The sequence below is a fragment of the Plecotus auritus genome, assembly GCF_963455305.1.
Source record: "Plecotus auritus genome assembly, chromosome: 4".
Lineage (NCBI taxonomy): Eukaryota > Metazoa > Chordata > Mammalia > Chiroptera > Vespertilionidae > Plecotus > Plecotus auritus.
Window position 1 is genome coordinate 21,275,865 of NC_137775.1, and position 17,689 is coordinate 21,293,553.

The 17,689-nt window shown below is 39.8% G+C and overlaps 1 protein-coding gene across 1 annotated transcript in view; it reads left to right on the forward strand.

Moving 5' to 3' along the window:
* The window catches only part of TMEM200A (transmembrane protein 200A), a 64,511-nt gene extending 47,664 nt beyond the window's left edge, over positions 1-16,847 (forward strand). The window contains exon 2 of the mRNA XM_080665008.1: positions 15,097-16,847. Within this exon, the coding sequence (XP_080521134.1) occupies positions 15,113-16,588 (1,476 nt within the window). The 5' untranslated portion in view covers positions 15,097-15,112 and the 3' untranslated portion in view covers positions 16,589-16,847. The remainder of the gene's footprint in view (positions 1-15,096) is intronic.
* Positions 16,848-17,689: the final 842 nt, after the last annotated feature.

A 17,689-nucleotide genomic window follows, 5' to 3' on the forward strand; every position in this document is an offset into this window, starting at 1 on the left:
AGAGAGAATCATTGATCGGTGCCTCCTGCACACCCCACACTGGGGATCAAGCCCACAACCCGGGCATGTGCCCTGACCTGGAATCGAACCGTGACCTCCTGGTTCATAGGTTGATGCTCAACCATTGAGCAACACTGGCCAGTCTTTTTTGTTTGTTTCAGATAGCAATTCTTAATCCATCCTCTATGTTACCTTGCACCCAATAGATGGCAGGTGTTGCTCAGGTAGGCAGAATTGTTTCCTGTGCTTTAAGATTATGATCTAAGTAAGTCTCTTTCCTGAATTTCTGACATAGTCTAGTTAGCGATTTTAGCCATTTGCTATTTTCTTGTGTTTTTTTTTAAATGAGCCAGCCCATCTAATTACCCAAATGTGTATCAAGTTGGTCTGCCTTTTACTCTAATTTTCCAAAATTTAACATTCTTTTCTCTGCCCTGTATTTAATTAGAGTTCCAGAGTGGAAATAAAATAAAAGCAGTGCATGCTCCTTGCAAAAAGGTGAATAGTGAGGTTACATATAAAGTGAGTATTGTTACCTGTCACCCACCATGTCACTCTTTAAGTGTAAGCTCTGTTAATAAGGATGTTGCCTCCCATATCCCTCCAGTATGTATTCAAACACATGTTCTGTATGTTTGCCATAAACAGGACCTTACTCTTTATTTCTCTTCTAAAAGCTTCAAAATATGATGTGAAAACTTATCCTTATTGTCATATATTAATCCTTTTAAATATCTATGTTTATTCCATTGTATAGATGCAGCATAACTGATTTAACCAACCTTCCATTGATGTACATTTAAGCTAGTTCCAACTTGTTGCTATGACTGCAGCATGAAATGTGTACTTTTATGTATGCGTAGCTACATATACAAGTCTTTTGAAAGGCTGGTTCACAGAAATGAGATAGAGGGGGATGGGCATTTAAACTTGCAAAAGTCATTCCCAAATTAACATTTAAAAAGTACCATTTCATCCTCTCATTGACAGCTTATTAGAGTTTATTTCCTTATACCTCTCTAGTAATGGGCATAATCAATCCCATTTTTTTTTTATCAATTAGTAAGTGAAGTTATATTTTCACTTTTGAAATTGCTTTAGTTTGCATTTCTTTGCATACTATCGAGTATTACTCTTTTCATTTGTTAACTGGACAGTTGTATTTTTCTTCTATAAATTGGCTATTAACGTCTTTGGTCCATTTTTCTTTTGGGTTGCGATCTCTCACAGGAAATAACCAGTGAAGCAAACCATAATAAAGCATAACAGGTATTTGAAGCTAAAAATATCTCAGGCATGACCCCAAAATTCCCTCCCCTAGTGAAAAGTGGTCACCTGCATATGGTGTTTCGGAGACATGGTGTTTTCCTCTGTTAGGTTAGGCCTCCCTTGAAACCATTTTTACTGCTAAGCATTCTTCCCTGTCTTTTTTATACTTCTGATAACTTACGCAGTTTACTATTCTCAAATCTTCCTTTTCAGGTAACATATTTAGAGTCAGGATTTGGTAGATGATTCAGTGGTCCCAGCAATCCCAGGAGATAATTCCTGTCCTTACATAAATGCTTCTTAAAAGAAGAGATGGAAAGAAGTAAGGACCTTATAGAAAATATGTAGGAGTAAGTCGTCATTTCAGATAGTTAGCGTTTGCAATAGTAATCCATTATATTCTCCCCCAGTACGTGTTTCTCCTTTTCTTCCTCCACTTTATCCCCCACCTTTTCCTCTTCCTTCTTTTCTGCTCTTTGCCCTTCACCTGCTCCTTCCTTTCCTTTCCTGGTCTTCCTCTCCAGGAGCAGCTCTGAATCAATTAATTTTGTCTCCTGGAATTCTAGGTAAAAACCCTAAGTACAGCAGCACTGATTGGTTCTTCTTCAGTGGTGAAACCACAGGCACGCCAGTTATATTAGGAGAGAGGCAGGGATGTCTGGGTTGCTTACTTGTTCACCTTTGCTCTCCAGGTGATAGGTGACAATGATTGGAAAATAGCAATTGCAGGTTTAAAATTGGGGAAGGGAATATTATTATATCTGGATGATATAATTGTATTTCTATAACACCTAAGAGAATGAACTGAAACCATTTTTTAAAAACATTGATCAAGTTCAGTAAAGTAACTTAGTACAAAATTAATGCACAACAATCAGTAGCCCTCCTACATCCAAACAACAACCACTTAAAGGTAGAAATGATAGTGAAAGAAAACACAGTAGAAACCCAGTAAGAAAATACCCAGGAAACAAAAAGTAACAATAAATGAGAAAGATCTTGTTTTTAAAAACTGACATAAAATAAAATTTTTAGCTAAACTGTTGGCAGTGGTGTAACAATGTCAGTTCGCTTTTGTTTATGTACAGATTTGACATGATCCCAATAAAATTACTAACAAGATTTTAAAATATCAAATTCTAGAGTTCATAGGCAACATAAAATGTTCATAGGCATAGAGGAGGATAAATGGTGATGGGAAAAATAAAATTAATTTTTAAAAATGTGTACTTCTCAGATTTTACTTATAGGAAAAAATAAAAGCAAAATGCTCCAGTGGAAATGATGTAGTTTGAACTATTTTCTAATGTTTTAAAAGATGCTAATGGTAGCTTTGAGCTACCATCTTTGGAAAACTTTAAGATAAATTTGATGTATGTTACTGTGGATTAAGACATAACCCAGCTCATTACTAATTTAAATGGTGTTTTTGCTCTGCTGAGAGATGATTCCTTACTTGCAGTAGAGAAGAAATATCCTTTGCATCCTTAACAGTGTTGGCCCAGCTGGGTAACATGCAAAACTGATAGACTGATACAAGATGTTTGATAGAAAGTAGAACAGCAGGAATTGAAACTTACTACTGCCCTCTGTCTTTCCCCCTTCTCCTACATGACTGTCAACAGTATGTTTCTATTTTCTGGGCATTTAAAATCACTGGAAAGAATGTTAGAACCTATTCGAGTCTCAATTTCTCTTTTTTTTAAATATTTTTTATTGATTTCAGAGAGGAAGGGAGAGGGAGAGAGAGATAGAAACATCAACGATGAGAGAGAATCAATGATAGGCTGCCTCCTGCACGCCCCACACTAGGGATTGAGCCTGCAACCCAGGCATGTGCCCTGACCGGGAATCGAACTGTGACCTCCTGGTTCATAGGTCAACGCTCAACCATTGAGCTATGCAGAGTCTCACTTTCGAATGCTGTCTCCACAAACATGGTCATCATATCTCTAAGTCAGTGGTTCTCAACCTTTCTAATGCCGCGACCCTTTAATACAGTTCCTCATGTTGTGGTGACCCCAACCATAAAATTATTTTCGTTGCTACTTCATAACTGTAATTTTGCTACTGTTATGAATCGTAATGTAAATATCTGTGTTTTCCGATGGTCGCGACCCACAGGTTGAGAACCGCTGCTGTAGAGCCTAAGACCATCGGAAAACACAGATATTTACATTACGATTCATAACAGTAGCAAAATTATACTTATGAAGTAGCAACGAAAATAATTTTATGGTTGGGGTCACCACAACATGAGGAACTGTATTAAAGGGTCACGGCATTAGAAAGGTTGAGAACCACTGCTCTAAGTGAAGTTCCTGTGTATGTTCAGCAGAGGAGGGATCTGTATGAAAAGTCCAATTTGTGATTTTAAATATTTCAGCTCTCTACCCAGGGATAGCTCAGCTAATTTCCTGCATTTAGTAAATATGTGACTTCTTTAGGGGTAGCTTCCTTACACCAATTTCAAGTTGACTTCCTGTCAGGAAATGCAGTATAAAGGGAGTGTGACAGTCATTGTAAAAGCTTGTCCAAATTTCAAGAGTTGGGCGAGAGGGCAGGAAGCATATTTCTATGTTGGGGGAAATAGGCTTCTAATTTCTTATGTTCCTGTTGAAAATGGCTCCCACTGGGTCTCAGCAGGGTTTTCTCTAATAGCTCATTATGGATCCGTTATTTGGCCTCCTGGAGACTTTTGTGCTCTGTGGATTTTATAGATTTTAGTCACTGGAGAGCAATTGTTCCATGCCATTGTTACGCAGCTCATAATTGGGTTGGGCCCATATTTTATGGTTTGTCAGGGTTACAGGTGGAAGGCGTAGGTAACCAAGAGCACATACAAGTGCAGTCTCTACTCCTGGCATTTTCTGCATGTTCAGGATGCACTTGACCATAAGTGATATTTTATATTTAATGACTTCACTATATTCTGCTAATTAACAAAAATTCTATACTTCCCTTTAATTCCAGCATTCATGTGAATGTAGTACTATACTGAATATTAAGCAACCATTCTCTCCAAGACAGACCAGCAAAGGCCTTCAGAGTGCACCTAAAATCACAGCTTAATCTTTTTGTCACAAAATTACCATTCTGTTCATTTCACTTTATTTCACCCCTATGGCATCTTCTCTAGTCTTCATATCCCCAACCCTCATATTCCTCTTTGTCTTCAGTCTGTTTTATGCCCAGATGCCCCTATGGAAACAGAAAGGTGCTTGCAGAATCGATCAGATTATTCATGCATTTGGTTCAATGGCATCATTAAGATGAGTAAAAACATCAGATGGACTGGTTTGGGTTTTCTGACCCTGCTTTTATTATTGCTATTATTTTTTGTTACAAGTCTTCAAATCTGAAGAAATAGAATGAATTAAAAAGAAAGACAGGCTTTATTCTTTCTAAATTATATTCTCCACCTGTTTCTCTCTTATGTAAACTCTTCTTTGCAACCATCAAATTATTCATGCTCTGCCACTAAAATGCACAGACTCCACTCAGATAGTTTTTTTTCAAATAAATCTTTATTGTTCAGATTATTACAGTTGTTACTCTTTTTTCCCCACATAGCTCCCCTCCACCCAGTTCCCACCCCACCCCATGCCCTTATTGTCCTCATCCATAGGTGTATGATTTTTGTCCAGTCTCTTCCCGCACCCCGCACAACCCTTTCCCCCCGAGAATTGTCAGTCCACTCCTTTTCTAAGCCCCTGATTCTATTATATTCACCAGTTTATTCTGTTCATCAGATTTTTTATTCACTTGATTTTTAGATTCACTTGTTGATAGATATGTATTTGTTGTGCATAGTTTTTATCTTTACCTTTTTCTTCTTCTTCCTCTTCTTAAAGAATACCTTTCAGCATTTCATATAATACTAATTTGGCGGTGATGAACTCCTTTAACTTTTTCTTACCTGTGAAGCTCTTTATCTGCCCTTCAATTCTGAATGATAGCTTTGCTGGGTAGAGTAATCTTGGTTGTAGGTTCTTGCTATTCATCACTTTGAATATCTCTTGCCACTCCCTTCTGGCCTGTATAGTTTCTGTTTAGAAATCAGCTGACAATCATATGGGTGATCCCTTGTAGGTAACTGTTTTTCTCTTGCTGCTTTTAATATTCTCTCTTTGTCTTTTGCTCTTGGCATTTTAATTATGATGTGTCTTCGTGTGGTCCTCTTTGGATTCCTTTTGTTTGGGGTTCTGTGCACTTCCTGGAATTGTAAGTCTGTTTCTTTCACCAGGTAGGGGAAGTTTTCTGTCATTATTTCTTCAAATAGGTTTTCAGTATCTTTCTCTCTCTCTTCTTCTGGCACCCCCATAATTCGGATTTTGGTATGCTTGAAGTTGTCCCAGAGGCTCCTTACACTATCTTCATATTTTTGGATTCTTTTTTTCTTTTTGCTTTCCCAGTTGGGTGTTTTTTGCTTCTTTGTATTTAAAATCTTTGACTTGATTCTTGCGATCCTCTTGTCTGCTGTTGGATCTCTGTATATTATTCTTTATTTCAGTCAGTGTATGCTTAATTTCTAGTTGGTCCTTTTTCATATCCTCGAGGGTCTCACTAAATTTATCGGCCTTTTCTAGAAGATTCTTGAAAAACCTTATAACCGTGGTTTTGAACTCTATATCCAGTCATTTGCTTTCCTCCATTTCTGTCATTTGTGACCTGTTTCTTTGTCTCCACATTTTGGTTGCTTCCCTGAGTTGATAAAGTGGCTTTGTGTGCTAGGTGTCCTATAGGGCCCAGTGGCTCAGCCTCCCCAGTTACCTGAGGTGGACACTCTTGGTGCACCCTTCTTTGGGCTTTGTGCACAGTCTTGTTGTAGTTAAGCCTTGATTGTTGTTGGTATCACTGGGAGGAATTGACCTCCAGGCCAACTGGCTGTGAGGATCAGCTGTGTCTATGATGGGAGAACTGTGCTGGAGACACCCTTATGGGGCAAGACTTGCTTCAGTGGGGCTTTGGTGCTCACTGAGTCTGCCCCTTGAGTGTGGCCCTATGCATCTGAGGAGTTGTAATCTGGATGGTCCCACTCTGACCACTGGGTACACTGGCTCTTGGATCTCCAAGGAGGTGCAAATTTAGCCTCTGCCTGAGGCCACCCAGCAGGAGCTACGGAGAGATCTGCAGATTCCTCTTCTTTGTTTGGGGTTTAGAGGTGCCCAAATGCGGCCCAGCTGTGAAGCAATGCAAGTTGCTGTGGGGCCTTGGGCCTTCTTTTGGAAGTTCTGGTGCTCTCTGACCCAGCTGCAGTTTGTTAGGTAATTTGAAATTGCAAAGGGCCAGGCCATTCATATGCAAAAGCCTCTGTGCACAGCTTGGGTGGGGCAGGGTCTCAGGAATCAACAGGGCGGACCAAACAGCTATGGCTGATCCTCAGCCCTGCCCTAAGAGGCTCCCAGGTCTCAGTGTCCCTTGGTATTCGCTGCAAGCACCTCTGAGAGAAAGCCACCCTCGAGTACACCCAAAGCCAGACAGTCCAGTTTTTCCCCATATGAGTCTGGGTCCCCAGAGTCTTGCCCGGAACTGGAGTTCAGAGCAGTCGGGAGCTTGTGTCTCCCTCCTGATTGAAAAAGACAACCGTGTCCTCAGTTGCCAGCCCTTTCTGTGCGTGCGCCTCTGTACCTCTGCACTTTACTTCCGCACCTCCGCTCTTCCTTCGAGTCTCAGTGTGCTTTTCTCTTTCCTTCTAGTTGTAGAATTTCCACTGAGCCAGCCTTCCTGTGGTTCTGGATGATGTCTGTTTTGTCTTTTAGTTGTAGTTTTGAAGTGGTTGTGTGAGGCAGCAATTTCAGGTGTTTACCTATGCCGCCATCTTGGTTTCTCCCTCAGATAGTTTTTGACTCTAAATCCCAGGACAAATTTTCAATCATAATTTCCTTTCCATATGCAGTGAGCCATCATTAAAATTTAATGTAATATATTAAAATATAGTTTTGGTTTGCCTAGCTGAACAATGAAAGGGTTAATAGTGAGCAATGAAGAGTTTAATATTAGCTAAGTTATTGAAACCTTAGTATAATCAACACTGTCAACATTTTATTATATATATTACTTAATTTTGAATTTTGTCCATAAAAAGACCTTAATATCAGACTGATGTCACTAATGTGCACTGAGTGGCCAGATTATTATGATCTCTGGATGCATAATAATCTGGCCACTGAGTGTATATCCTATATAATAAAAGGCTAATATGCAAATTGTCCCCTCAACCAGGAGTTCGACCCGCAGGCAGGCCGGCCAACCGCCCATGTCCCCTCCTCCTGGCCAGGCTGGCCAGACCCCACCCGTGCACGAATTCATGCACTGGGCCTCTAATACATATATATGTATATGTATATGTATATGTATATGTATATGTATATGTATATGTATATTGAGTGGCCAGATTATTATGCATTCAGAGATCCTAATAATCTGGCCACTCAGTATAGACCTTAGTTCCCAAACGTTAAACTGTGATGTGCATTCATTATTTCCTTTGCTTTACAACAACCCTGTAGGTACTGTTACTGTCCTAATTTTACAAATGAAGAAACTGAGGCTCCAAGAAGTTGGGATGCACTGTGCATTAAAGAGTGTTTTGCCATCCTACAGATGGAAGAACTTAGCTAAGGAGTTTAAGACAACTTGGCTAAGGTTGCATGGTTATCAAATGATGAAGCAAGGATGTGACCCTTGTTTCTCTGATTCCAATATCCATGTGCAAAACCATTATGCTACACATTAAAAAGTGATTTCTAGTCTATCTTATCTTTTAAACTTCAATATGATTGAACTATTAGTCACCATAGGGATTTTTTCTTTGAACTTTGGTAAAGAGATAAACTAGAAATCCTATTCTAAAAGTTTAAAATGTCTCTATTGGGAAGAAAGTCCTAAAACTGTTCTGGCTTGAACAGAAAATTTCCATCTGTCACATTTGTGAATTCCACATGGGAGTTTTATATAATGTTTTTGTTTGGTCCTAAAGGCATAGATTAATTTCTACTTCCATTTGGTATATAGCCTCACATTCTGGAGAATTTTTAAGCTTTGAGATAAGAATAAAAATTCAAACATGTAAGACACTGTTAAGTATATTTAAAATAATTGGCACACTTCAGATGAAAAGATAAAGAGAAGCCATGGGGCAAGGAGCCCAGTGGAAGAATTAGGGACAAGGATGAATTAGAATCTGTCGGCATGGCAAACTCCTACTGATGTACCAAGCCTTTGATAACTACTGCTGCTTCTTAGAAGCCTCCAGATAGTGTGGAAGAACATTCTTCAGTGTTCCCATGACTCCATCATACAATCAGTTCATTTCATTATGAATGTGCACTTTGCTTTCCCATTGGACTCTAGACTTCTTGAAATCAGTATCCCTAGTGTCTAGCACATTTCAATGATATTTAAGCCACTGCACAGTCAACAAACTTGTTGAGCATTTATTACATTCCAGGCATTCTGCAAGGCATTGGGATAGCATACAAAAAAAATAGAAAGATTTCACCAAAAATGAACATTGCACTGGGAGCCTGAAATTATGAATACCAATCCTGTTCTTCCTGCTAATTCATTGTTGGAACTTAGACAACATCCTGGTCCTTAGTTGGCTAAAAGGAATGTCTCCTTCAAAAATTTGAAGTCCCTCAATTATGTAGGCCTATTTACTTATCATCAACTCAGATATTAGTGTGTGAGTGCATCTGGAACCATGTCTGATGTATAGTAGGCTCGCAGTGTGATCAGAAGATCTACATGTTCAGGAATCAACTGCCGTGAGTGTGTGAATACTAAAAACCGGTATAAGTTAGCGCCATGAAAAGCAAATTCCAGAATGTCCTTAAGCTTGTAAGAAGGGTAAAGGACAACAACAATAAGGCTTTAAAAATTGTTATCAGAGCAAGAATAGGAGAGACTAAGCCTAATGATTAGACGGGATGGAGTAGTGTTAACACGTGACACACAGGGCAGAAATCTTCTGTCAAGGACAGAGCTTTTGGCCGAAAGGGGTAGAATAAACATGGTCCAGAGGGAAGATGAGCCCAGGGTAGGCAAGTCGACTGTAATAGAGTGCTTGAATGAGTGCAGGAGTTCACATCTGCACTGAGAAAGGTAAGAAGAAGATTGAAACCCTGCTGATAAGTTCTGAGATCTGTGATGAATGGGTAAAATGGTAAAGGCCTGGAGATAGCCCTGCAGGACCCTAGTTTGAACAGTGAAGAAGTTGTGCAAATTTTTTAAAACATATTTTTATTGATTTGTGAGACAAAGATAGAAACATTAATGATGAGAGAGAATCACTGATCAGCTGCCTCCTGCACATCCCCTTCTGGGCACCAAGCCTGCAACCCCAGGCATGTGCCCTGATCAGGAATTGAACAGTGACCTCCTGGTTCATAGGTTGGGCTCAACTACTGAGCACACTGGCTGGGCTATTGTTGTGCAAATTTTAAACTGATAATCTTGGTAGCAAAATTGTGGCTGTTTTGTGAACACTGGGAATGGAAAATAGGATAATTAATAAGTAGCCAAGAGTTAATTCAAACTAATTTTTTTTGGTTGTCGACAGAAGACTATATGCCTATCTATTCATTTGGCCTTTGATAAAATCCTAAGAATATTGAAAATATGGAAACCAAATGCGGCTGATCATCTAGTTAGGTTTATTTATAACTAGTCAAATGATCTCCTCGAAAAGATAGTTGCTGATCATTATATTCTTTGGGCCAGGAAACATTTTGAGCCCTATATCTATTGCATTTGCAGACACCAGTTTTTACTAATTACATGAATGAATATCTACATGAGTTAACAATGTCCACCTAGGTCTCTAGTGGAATGCCACAGGGCTTCAAGTTGCACAAGTTTGGATGAAGCTTTGAATCCAAAGACTAATAAGCAAAACCTCTGCCCAAGTTAACACAATGAAATTCACTGTAGTCAGATTTTTTGTTTGGATCTTAGAGGAAGTTAAGTCTTGATCCAGCCCTATAAGGGATGGAGGAGAGCAAAGAGGGGGAGTATGCAGGTGGGGGTGGGGGGTCAATTCTGAGCCTGCACCTTCATGTGCCGAAGGGCATCTAAACAGGTGTGAGAGGCCCACTGCTTGCCCAAGGACAGTCCTTGAACCTCATCTCCACCCCATGGCTTTTCCCATGTGGTCAGTGTGATTTGAGAAATGGCAGTTGTTTGGCCCATAGTCACAGTTTTAAAGACAAAGAGCATTCTTTAAGATCTGGTGTTCTGATGGAAACGGGAATCAAAATAAAACTGACAGGGAAAGAAAACCTCAGTGAAAGCAAATTTGGAGGCCCATCCCCATTTCAAATTCTGCAAGAGCACAGGCGTTGGAGCCAACCCTGAGCTGTGTGACCCTGGGTATGTTACCTAAACTCACTTAGCTTCAGTTTTCCCCTCTGCAAAATAGAGATCATAACAATTATATCCACTTCCAGAATTGTGAGAATAAACAGGTGCTTATACCTGAAGCACTTAGAACAGTGCCTGGCCATAAGGTGTTACATGTTTGTATGTTAGCTAGCATTACTATTATTGTTATTATCAAAACTGAGGAGAATGCTGACTTGTTACAATAATGAGACTGTAGTTAACCTGGTCCCTGTGCTCCCCTCTACCCCCCGCCTCAAAGTGATAAATGTATGGGATGTGGCTTTGTAGCATAAACCAAAAGATAGATTTAGGCTCTTTTATGTTTATACCGAACAGTGTGGACCAAGTGGATTTGCAGTTTGAAGAAGCAGTGGCCTGTGCCTCTCCTCCCTCTAGGCTGCATGGTTTCACTAGGCTTCTTATTGCAAAACTGCCCTTCGCGTCCTCAGGCTACTTCCCCAAACCAGTCCTGCATGATTGCTTTCATCCACAAATTGAGATTAATTTTCCTCAGATAAGGGCAACAGTACTTGTGTCTTATTCCAACCCCATTGCATATGAGTGTAAAATTGAAGCATTTAGGTGTGCCATGCTGGAAGCCAGTTTCAGCATGTCATAATTGCAAGAGTTTCATCAAAAGGTTGATGCCATGGTCAGCAAACTGTGGCTCGCGAGCCACATGCGGCTCTTTGGCCCCTTGAGTGTGGCTCTTCCACAAAATACCACGGCCTGGGCGAGTCTATTTTGAAGAAGTGGCATTAGAAGAAGTTTAAGTTTAAAAAAGAGCCAAAAGAAATTTCAATCGTCGTACTGTTGATATTTGGCTCTGTTGACTAATGAATTTGCCGACCACTGGGTTGATGGAACTTGGGGACTCAACAAGGGCTGAGTCACATATGTTATCACCTGTTGGAATGGCTAAAGGCATTTCCCCAAACCTGAAAGGGATGCATTAAATTGTTTGCTGCCTGTCAGCTCAGGGCATCTTAATCTACATGTTTTTGCCTCCTACTGGCCAAACACCTGAACAGCTGTAGGCTATTCCCCAATCTGACAATGAACTCTGTAGACTAACCCTGGCCTTTGAAGTGTATATCTCCACCTTGCCTTAGGACAAATTGTGTTAATAAAAAGGAAGGGGTCCTGAAACAAGGACAACCTGGTTTCTTCAGCCAGGCTCCTTTGACCCCCAATGCCTTTCAGAATTATCTTTCGTCTCTGGACTCTTACTTAATCTATGCACAGCCTTCTCCAGATTCCTGAACCCTTCTAGATGCCGGATCAAGACCCACCGGCGTTAAAAGTTGCTCAACGTCCGGCATTAGTGCCACTTCCTAATTTCCAAGACCTGGCCCTCCTTTCCTTTCTAGCCTTACCTGGTTTCCTCCCTCAGGGCTGAGCTGTGTGCGAAAGGCAGGTCAGAGGTCTGGTATCCAGCTATTCTTTCTTTTGACCTTCCCTGAAATGCTATTCACTTGATTGTTAAGTGTTAATGCTTTTGTCTGGCTAAAGCCTGTTGCAGAGGTGCCCCTCATTCTAGGGGTTAGCTCATTCTGTTTTAGGTAGATGTACTAGCTCTTTGAGGCAGTGACTGAGTTTGCACACCTTGGCTTTCCCCTCAGGGCTGGGCCCAAATCACAATAGAGGTTCACTTAGTGTTCAGTTGTCTCCAGTGGAATTAAGAGGACAAGGGCTCCCTGCCCCCCTCCAACCTGAGTTTGCTAATCCTGGGAGTGGGGTACCCCTGCCCAGACCCGGCCAGGGTAGACTGGCTGAAGAAGCTGTGTGGTGCTTTGATTTTCCCCAATTCGATCCTTTATTTCTAAACTTCTCCAGGCATCTTCTCTCCTTTCATTTTTAATAAATGTTCATCCTCTTAAACTGTCCTTGCTACTTCTTCATGTCTGGTCTAACCTGCTTTGCTTGCTCACAAAGGAACTCGGTCCCTCATCACTCTTTTCTACCTTACTATTACCCTCTATCTTTCAGAATGCATATATTTTTCTTTCTTGGCCCCCTTTCCTCAATCAGCCTCTGAAATGGAGAATGGCACAGCCTGCAGAAAATGTTTTAACAAGTGTGGGGGGGGGCGGATTAAGAATCTGTATGGAATGTTAATTCACGGTGGTTGTTTTGAAACCAGATGAAAGCCTTTTGCCCTTGTTTTCATTCTATTCTGAAGGATTTCAGAGTAAATCCTTATCCTGTCATATGGGAGTAACTGAGTTTTATTCAAACATTTATAACTGTTTTGATTTAAGAAAACATAAACTGACACAAAGTTATGTTTTAGCCAAGGTTTGGGAGAAGTTTTAAACTGTAATATGTATACTTCGATAAATTTAATAGACTAGAGCTATGGGTTACAATATAGTTTGGTATTTGAACATTAATCTATTTTAATCCTAGTTATAATTCCAATGCAGGCTGGATTTACTAACCAGCTTGTTCAACTAGCTAAAATTGTAGATACCATCCACAATGCTGTTATTTAAACACAACAGAAATCATAAATAGAAATTCAGAAGGATAGCTTGATTTTGCAAGACAAGATTTGATGCTGTGAAGAAACCCTCTCAGAAATTTGCCAGAGACCGTGTGGGTCTTAAAATATCCTCCATATCCTACCAGCCAGATTTGGCAGCTTGAGAACTATTCATTGCAAATAATGACAAATATTTTACCAACTCACAAAATGTTGCTGTTTGTTTTGGTTTTAAGTTTATGTGTGGTTCTTTTTAACTAGGAAATTTAGTATACTAATATTATGGCCATTCAGCAAATCTCAGGGGAAGAATTATTCCCTTATTGAGCATTTTAGCAAATAGCTTTTGAACACTGGCTATGCGCAAGGTATTACAGTGAATGTTTCTGGTGATAAAAAAGTGAATTAAATTTGATGTTTGACCACAAGACATGCAAGAACTGACATTATAATACAGTGAGTGCCATAGAAAACTTGCTGAAATGCTCTGAGGAATGAGAGCTCATGTGGGATTTGCTGAGTCATTCAGAGAAGGCTTTATAAAGGAAGTGGAAAGAAGAGCTTTGATGACCAGCCAGATGCCAATATGTGGAGTTGGGGGGAGTGGGAAAAATTCTAGATGAATGAGAAACATTATTAACAAAGTCTCAGAAACGGTATAATATGGAGTATAGTTGGGTTTTAGTTTTATGTAAATGAAAGGGTGCAGTTGGAGATAAAGCTAAATTCCATGGGTTTGAAATTCCAGATTAAACTTGGGTAGGTGGTGGAAAATATTTTATCCATTATTCCACTCTTTAAACAACTTCAGAGCTGTGTTTCAGGGTAATTAATCTGCCTTCAGTGTGTAAACTTGATTGTTGAGGAAGAGAAGTTGGAGTTTGGAAGAGCAGCTGGGAGGTTATTACAATGGTCTAGTAAGAGTAAGAGCTGCTCTGGGCTGGGAAGAGTAGGTTGGAATGGAGGGGTAGAATTGAGAGAGATCGTGTAGTGAAAATTCCTAGAACTTAGAACCTGATTGGAAGATGAGAGGAAGAAGAAAGGGATGAGTTAAAAATGACTATGCGGAGTCAAGCCTGAGAACTGACACCATTAAAAAAGTTAAGTAGTGCTGGTAGGAGATGAGTTCAGCTTTGCTAGTGGTGCATGAATGTGTATGTGTTCCCCACTGGGGAGTTGGATATGTGGAACTGAAACCCAGGCTATGGTTTGAAATAGAGACTTGGGAATCATTAGCATAGAGGAAATGGTAGAAGGTGTAGAAGCAGATATGAATGCCAAGGGAGAGTATAAAGAGAAGATGGCCAAGGACAGGGCCCTTAGGGGATGGTGGTCTACTTTTAGATGAGGGAAGATGATCCAAAATTGGAATAGTGAGGTCAGGGAAGAGCCAGAAGACTTAGGAACATAAAAACCTGGACAAGAGTTTCAAGAAAGGAGGGGTTAGTAATATTCATGGAAATAGAGAAATAAGGAAGATGAGAATTGAGAAATTAAATGTTGGAGTTTAAGAGTTTTTTGGTGACTTTCACAAGAGTGGGACATAGTCTTCTTTTAAGTCTAGGGTTTGTTTTATTAAGTATTCTGGATTTTTCCATTTCTGTAAAATAACACAGATAATGAGGATAGTGTGTGTGCGTGTGTGTGTGAGAGAGACCAGGGTATGATTATCACCAGGGGGCTATTTTATATGATAAGTAGTAAAATTATTGAAGTAAAATATACCTTCGGCTTACATTTCATTAATAATAAAAATACTAATTCAGCCAAAAAAGGAAATCTCCAGGATTTTACTTTAGTCAATAATAAAACTTCTACCCAAATTATGCCAATTAAAAAGCTATTCTTCTGCCCCATTTCATTACATGAAACAACAAAAATATACAAACAATGGTTGAATTGATGAGCATACCCCTAAACATATTGAGATTATTATCTTTTTCCCTTCCTTTCAGAATAAAAGACCAAGCTATGATAGCCACTGGTGGAGTGATAACTGGCCTGGCCGCCTTGAAAAGGCAAGACTCTGCCAGATCACAGCATCATGTCAGCCTCAGCCCAACGCCTGCTGCCCAGGAGAAGAAACCAGTCAGGCGTCGGCCAAGGGCTGATGTTGTGGTTGTTCGAGGCAAAATCCGGCTTTATTCCCCCTCTGGTTTTTTCCTCATTTTAGGAGTGCTTATCTCCATTGTGGGAATTGCAATGGCAGTCCTTGGATATTGGCCCCAAAAAGAACATTTTATCGACGCTGAGACAACATTGTCCACAAACGCAACTCAGGTCATTCGGAACCAAAGTGGCGTGGTGGTTCGCTTCTTTGAGCAGCATTTACATTCTGACAAGATGAAAATGCTTGGCCCTTTCACAATGGGGATTGGCATTTTCATTTTCATTTGTGCTAATGCCATTCTTCATGAGAACCGTGACAAAGAAACCAAAATCATACACATGAGGGACATCTATTCCACAGTCATCGACATCCACACTCTAAGAATCAAGGAGCAAAAGCATATGAATGGCATCTACACGGGTCTGATAGGAGAAACTGAAGTAAAACAGAATGGGAGCTCCTGTGCCTCGAGACTGGCAGCGAATACCATTTCCTCTTTCTCGGGTTTTAGGAGCAGTTTTCGGATGGACAGCTCTGTCGAAGAGGATGAGCTTGTGCTAAATGAAAATAAGAGTTTGGGGCATCTTATGCCACCTTTGCTCTCTGACAGCTCTGTCTCTGTTTTTGGCCTGTATCCATCTCCTTCCAAGACAACTGATGATAAGACCGGTGGCTCTAAGAAATGTGAAACCAAGTCAATTGTGTCATCATCCATCAGTGCTTTTACATTGCCTGTGATCAAACTTAATAACTGTGTTATTGATGAGCCCAGTATAGATAACATCACCGAGGATGCTGAGAACCTCAAAAGTAGGTCGAGGAATTTGTCTATGGATTCCCTTGTGGTCCCTTTGCCTAACACCAATGAGTCCTTCCAGCCAGTCAGCATGATGCTCCCTCGGAATAATTCCATTGGGGAGTCGTTGTCTAGTCAGTACAAGTCCTCTGTGGCCCTTGGACCTGGGGCTGGGCAGCTCTTGTCTCCTGGGGCTGCTAGAAGACAGTTTGGGTCCAACACATCCCTGCATGTGCTCTCATCACATTCAAAATCCTTAGACTTAGACCGAGGTCGCTCCACCCTAACTGTTCAGGCAGAACAACGGAAACATCCAAGTTGGCCTCGGTTGGATCGAAGCAACAGCAAAGGATATATGAAACTGGAGAACAAAGAGGACCCGATGGAGAGGTTGCTTGTGCCCCCAACTGCAATCAAAAAAGACTTTACCAATAAGGAGAAGCTGCTTATGATCTCAAGATCTCACAATAATTTGAGTTTTGAACATGATGAGTTTTTGAGTAACAACCTAAAGCGGGGAACTTCTGAAACAAGGTTTTAATGTTAAAAAATATATAATTTTACAAGGCTGTGTATTTTAAAACTATTTTCATCAGTGTTTCCTTGTTAAAGCATTGGTTATAAGCATTTTTAATCAAATGGTTCGTAGTGTGTTTGACCTGGCTGCTTAATTCTGTAATGGAGATAGTTACATGTTTGGGTTACTAAGATTGCAGTACTCTATATTATCATATATGATTTTATTTTTTCCATTCCTTTGAAAGCATGATCTCAATTAAAGTTTATTTTCTTTACTTTCATGTTCTTGTTGATGGTCATATTCATAAAATAAAGTGTCCAGTTTGGAAAAGGTAGGGAACCAAAGTGTGGACTAGAAGTACCAAATTCAGGCCCGAGCCTCAATATATACTTGTAAATGAGTAGGAGTGCAAATCTTAGGTGTGCTTTTCTGAATAATTGCTTTTATGCAGGATTGATTAGACTATTTAAAAGGAAAAAGATCTGGCTTTTGTGAGAGCCAAATGAAATGAATTGTTTTAATTCTGTGTGAGCTAATTGATATGAATTAGTTAAGTTGGTAGGTAGGTAATTTTTCAACATCAGTTCTATTTTAGTGATATTTATCAAGAAACCATGTATTCAAGAGCCATGGCTGAGAATGTGAGATAGTTTTAGTGGTAGATAATGAAAATGTTATTAGCTATAACTTTAGACATCCAGTATTGAAATTTCTTTGCAGCTGACTTGAAAAATGAATGGACCAATTAAGTGTTTAGTAATGCTACCTTAAAATAATAATATACATGAAGAAAACGTTGACTAATGAAAGAAAATATATAATATGCTAGTTAATGATAACTAGTCTCAGTACCTTTTACTAATAATCTCTATTATCATCCAGTATCCACTCATTCTCACATCCCGATTTCCCCCCAATATTTTTTAGATCCTATTATTTGGAAAACAATCAGCTAACCTTGACATTTATTTTTATCTTCTCATATCACTAGCTTGGTGGTTTAAGAAAATTCAGTCCTTGATAAATTGCCTTGAAATTTATCTTGTGCTAGAAAGCCTTATGATGACTCCAAAGACTTTCTTATGGTATAATACATTTTGGGGATTGTGGTTCTCAGTTATC